This window comes from Pempheris klunzingeri, chromosome 1 (genome assembly GCF_042242105.1).
Source record: "Pempheris klunzingeri isolate RE-2024b chromosome 1, fPemKlu1.hap1, whole genome shotgun sequence".
Taxonomy (NCBI): Eukaryota; Metazoa; Chordata; class Actinopteri; order Acropomatiformes; family Pempheridae; genus Pempheris; species Pempheris klunzingeri.
In genome coordinates, this window is record NC_092012.1 from 470,693 (window position 1) to 476,320 (window position 5,628).

General features: G+C 52.1%; 1 protein-coding gene across 1 annotated transcript; it reads right to left on the minus strand.

Moving 5' to 3' along the window:
• Positions 1-825: 825 nt before the first annotated feature.
• cebpg (CCAAT enhancer binding protein gamma) lies at positions 826-5,411 on the minus strand. Its single transcript, XM_070827651.1, has 2 exons — positions 5,280-5,411; positions 826-3,598 (listed from the first exon to the last, which is right to left on the minus strand). Exon 2 carries the CDS (start codon positions 3,496-3,498, stop codon positions 2,995-2,997), a length of 504 nt encoding a protein of 167 aa, XP_070683752.1. The 5' UTR covers positions 3,499-3,598; positions 5,280-5,411; the 3' UTR covers positions 826-2,994.
• Positions 5,412-5,628: the final 217 nt, after the last annotated feature.

A 5,628-nucleotide genomic window follows, 5' to 3' on the forward strand; every position in this document is an offset into this window, starting at 1 on the left:
CACGTTAGCTGGTGAAGTCGTTTGGCGAGCTAGCTGCTAACTCCTCCATCAGTGTTTAGCTGTACACATTTTGTACAGCTACAGCCCCCCTGGGGTGGACGCAGAGCTGCACCCTGACATGTAGGGGGGGGGCAGAGATGACCAGCAGGACATTTTAGCTAGAAGTTCCTCCATGAGTCGAACGCTGTGCTGACGTCGGCCACGGTCCTGTGAGGCTCAGAAACATGATCTGATCACAGGTCAGCGGCATGAAGACATTAATACACCAACAGTTAGACCGTGTGGCTGTGACCTTTGACCCCGATGGACCGTCTCCAGCTGGCCTCACCTGCGGGGCGTCGCTCTGCCCTCATGACATCACTGACTGCCTCCAGATCTGCTGCTTCACCCTGACACACTACAGAGGAACCTGTGAACTCATTTTCCCTCTTTACCTTCAGTCACTTCGTCTTCCACAGTTCTGGAGGTTTATTCTGCATGGACGTCATTATAAATCCAGAACCCTGCAGGATCGGTTGATCCAAACTGATCCTTTAGAACACTGACTGATGGAGGCGGCGGCTCCTAAATCCCCGTTTTAGTGAATGCAGTGTGGTGACGGAGCAGAGAGCTCGTGGTGTTTACCGTCCCGTTCCTCATCTAAGCTGCACCTCCATGTCTGTCTGCACCCCCCCCCCCACTGCAGCAGACAGACGGCTCCTCAGGCTGTGTGTGTGTGTGTGTGTGTGGGACAACAAGTCAAACACGTCTGGAATGAAAACACAAACACGTGATTGAACTTTTCTGGTCAGTTTTAATTTAGAGTGCCCCCCCCCCTCCCCTCCTGCGTATAAAAAAGCTGAGCGCACACAGAAATGCTGCCCAGCAACATTCAGACCAAACCAAACATGACAAACCTCCAGCTCACTTTACAGACAACACCATCACACCCGCATTTCCTCATCCACGCTGACCCCCCCTCCCCAACCCCCCCATGCAAAGACTCCTGTTAACATGCTGCTGCTTTTCACAATAAAAGTGTAGAAAAACCAACAATAGAAAAGTGAAAAAGATGAAGGCTGTGCTCAGAGCAGCTCAGCCAGCGAGCAGGGACGTTCCCTCAGCGTTCCCTCAGTGTTCCCTCAGCGTTCCCTCAACGGTCCCTCAGCGTTCCCTCAACGGTCCCTCAGCGTTCCCTCAACGTTCCTGACATTACATTATATATATATTATATATAATATCTGATGATCAGACTCTAATTTATCAATAATTGTACAATATTTAACAAAAACATGATCAGACCTCGTTAATATTTAGGATAAACTCTGGGATACTTGTCTTCAACTACAACTCCCAGAATGCATTTCACTGACAAACCGCCATCACAGAGCCTTACAGAGACCGGATGAACCGTTGAGCAATTTAACTCTGTTCACTGTCAGTAACTATGGCAACGCCTGACTGGCTTCTTTACCATAGCAACAGCAGCTGCCATAGCAACAGCAGCAGTGGCTCATGGGTGTTGTAGTTTGTAGTTTAGGCTACAATAGTGGTAGTTGTTCCAACTGTGCTGCACAGGAACAGTTCAGGTTCCTCACAGGAAGTCTGTGGACACACCTGGCTGCGCTGCGGGGACGTCGGCCATATTTAGGGGTAGCTGTGGGGACACTGGGGGGGGGGGGGGGGGGGCTGAGCGGCTCTGGAGCAGCAGGACTCAGACAGACAACAACATTCCTGCAGGGAGGTGAAGCTCCTGGCAGGCGGATCCTGTGGGAAAGCCTCCACGCCCGCACAAAGCTCACATAATTACACCTTGTGACTGCAGCACGCCGCGGCCCCGCCCCCCTCCGGGGCCGGAGCCTGTCCCGATCTGCTCCAACCTCATTAACGACCCGCCCCCGTTTAAAACCGGATTTAATTCAAGCCGCGGCTCACCTGAGGTGTCTGATACACCTGCGGTGTCTGGGTCCGCCCACCACACACACACACCTGGACCGGGGTGGAGGTGAGGGCTCCATCTTTAAACACACCGTCACATCTGCGGCCAAACAAAGAGCGGTCGTTATTGATCCAATATCACCGATCAGTTCGGGTAATCAATAACGAGCCGTTTCACTCTGGGAGGTAAAAACAGACGAGACCACCAAGAGACAACAGAAGGGTAATCAATAGATGACTGATCGGTGCAGCAGGAGGATCAATGATTCAAGAAAACCTCACATCGGTCTGTTTCAGGACCTGAAGTCAGTTTAGAGACGCATCACCAATAAACCCAGTAAGAACTGATCGATTGATCGGTAGTAAGGGTTGGCTGCAGGTACATCGGCCGACCCAGGTGGAGGAATCACACGTCCTGTCCGACGGACGGCGTAAAGGACCGTCCTGCGGGGGGGGGGGGGGCCAGGTGTGTCTGCCGTCAGACTGACTTCAGTCCTGATGTGACTCTTGGCCGGAGAACAGAGAAACAGAGCAGAAGTGTCCTTTAAACACCGACGTGTAGTGACCGCCCCACAAACTGCCTCTTTAGGACGACAGAAGAAGAAAAGCTCCTCGTAGAAAAGCTGCTGCTCAGTTTGGTTCACTCAGCGTGAATCCTGATTGGACGACGTCTCAGTTTGTAGGAGCTCACATCTCCTCGGTCCTCCAATCAATCGTCTGATCAGCTGACTGATCTCATCATCAGGAAGTACAGTTCTACTTCCTGACTGATCCAAACTGAGCTGCTCTGAAACATCTGAGTCCAAATTCAACTCTTTTTTTTTTTTAACCACACAAAACAAAACCTGTTTTTATTTTTCCAAACTTCTCCGTTTCTGGGAAATAATAAAAAAACCTTTTCAAGTTTTCCAGGAGGATTGTGGGAACTCTGATGGACATATTTTGGCGGCGGGGGGAATAATAAACATGAGAAAACAACCCGAAGAAAAGCCGTGAAGAAGACGTGACGCCGTGTTTCAGACGTGACAGAAGTTTCCAGAAGAGCTGCGGCGTCAGTCGCCCCTGTGGCTCCGCCCCTCACTGCCCGTTGGTGGAGGCGTTGTTGGGGGCGGGGCTGGAGCCCTCTGCACCCGCGGGCGGCTGCACGTTATCGGCCAGGTTGTGGGCGTGCTCCAGGAAGAGGTCTTTGAGCACGCTCAGCTCCTTGCTCAGCAGTTTGATCTTGGCCTCCAGCCGCTCGTTCTCCTCCTTGAGCTCGTTGACGCGCTGCTGCGTGTCCATCGCCTTCTGCTTGCTGCGCATGCGGCTCTTCTTCACCGCCAGGTTGTTGCGTTCGCGCCGCTGGCGGTACTCGTCGCTGTCCTTGTCTGCCATTGGCTTCTTCATTTTGCTGGGGGGGAGGGCTTTGCCGCCTCCGGCTGTCGGGTCGGCGGGGACGAGCTGTGGGACCTGCTGTAGTCCGGCTGTGGCCGCCGGCAGAGACGCGGAGGACGCGGCGGCGGCGGCGTGGGCCTGGCTCTGGATGACGCTCACGCCGTTGTGGTCAGCTGTGGTGAGTTTCGCCTGCGACGGCCGGCTCATTTGGATTGGGGTGCCTGCAGGTGCTGATGTCCGAGTCTCCTCAGGTGTGCAGGGAAACGGTGATGGGACGCCGAAGAGGGGGTCTTCGCCTGGACGGAACCTAGAAGACATTGAGCTTTGGTCAATGATCAGTCTGATTGGTTCACTGGTCAATACCATGTAAGAGGAAACAAACAACAAACATGGCTGCTCGCTGTCACATCTGGCAGAACAACATTGTTTCATCATGACTGCAGAAATAATCCTAACAGCTGAAGTCAGTCTGGCTCACTGAGATATTAAAGTTAATACAGCACAGAGGAGATTTGGTGTCTGAATGACTCACAGCACCAGGCTGTTCTTCACTGTTTACAAAAGGTTACTTCAGTCGACCAGCGGCTTCACACTTCAAGGTAAAACCCCTGTTTTTGTCACTGGAGTCTGGTGTCTAACTTCAGTACTACAAACAGCTGTTATATCGCTCTCTGCAGACTCACCAGACTCCATTCACAAAAACAGGGATTTTAGCTCACAGGACACAGACTGTTTATAGTATTGTGTGACTTTGATGTTTTAAAGGGTTGATACGAGTCCTGTGTCCTGTTCTCTAAAATCCCTGTTTTAGTGAATGTAGTCTGGTGTGTGTGCTGTTTGTGGTTAAACCAAAAGGATCTTCCAGGTCTCTCTCTGTAGGGATCCTTTCCATGATGCTGTCACACACTTAGAATAACACTCTGAGCCTGTCAGTGGATCAAACAAGCTCTTTTAGTGGACCTACTGTGATCAGGTGCAGTTGTCCCAAAGGATCACGTTGCAGCCATTGCAGCCCGTTTGGTGTCTGCTGGCTGAGGTGATCTACTGGACCAGTTCCAACACTTTTACTACCTACCAGTCACTCACACACCAGGATGTGGACACAGAGGACCATGGGTAGAAACAGTGGAACTGTCCTTTAATCGTAGCAGCTCTCTGTTGTTTGTTCTGTGATCATTGCACACAGACGCCTCTCCATCTTTCTCTGATTCCACCAACAAATATCTTATTTTTTACATCTGCAGTCCGCCTGCAGGCTCTCAGCTGACCTCAATCCATCAATCAATCAGGAGGCTTCTTTTCCCACTGCTGCTGCTCACAAACACCCTCCTCCTCCTCCTCCTCCTCCTCCTCCTCAGCAGCAGAGGACCTCTCACATGATAATTGGTCAGATTATCTATTCTGCACGGCCAATTAGCAGCGCTGCTCTGATTGGTCGGTCCGTTGCCATGCAGCCAGTCAGCTGTGCGCAGGGGAAAGCGCTCCGGGTGGAAACCAGCGCAGCTCCGGCTGTTGCCTGCTGTTGCATCATCATCGGCTCGCTTTGTGCCGAGAGAGGGGAACTCCGGAGTCATGCGGGGCTAAGCTGAAACCTCAGTTCAGTGGTGACTGAAATCTTGTCTGACAGACACAAAAACAGCACAAACATCCGCTCACTGCTCCCCAGCACCGCGCCAGCCGCCTCCAGCCCGTCAATTTTGTATTTCTGAGCACTTTTAACAACTTTTAGTTCAGAGGAAGCGGCCAGCAGATGATTCACTGCCCCCAGACCCAACACCAAGCTCCCCGCTCGGGGTACAGACGCTGACATTAGTCGGATTCAGCCGCAAACACAGACCGAACTACATTTTGACTTTCCCACAAAGAGCCCGGACCCTGGCCGTTTAGCCGGGCAGCTAGCCAGCTAGTTAGCTCCTGCTGCTCACTAGCCACAACCTGACCGCTAGCTGCTTTTCTCGGCCTCACGGAGAGTTTAAAACACGGCTTACCTTCACGGGCTGGCGGCGGAGTCAACCATCCGTCAAAGTAGGAAAAGTTACCGGAGAAAGTTTGAGTTTAATCCCGTCTGTGAGCGCTCGGAGTGTTTTTGTTTGGAACATGGAGAGGAGAGGATTGCGAAATCTCTTTTACCATGTACGGCAATGTCCACGATCAGCCAATCAGAGCCGAGTGGGAGGCAGCGAAGTGGGCCGTTGGCCAATCACAGGCGAGTGAGCGGTAGAGTGATGCAATGCTCGGTGTGATTGACATCTAGTTGGACCAATAGGAGCGGGCTGCTGTCTGTCGGTTTTGTTTATGTAACAGGAGGCTGGTGAAGTGAGTTCAGACACGCTTGAC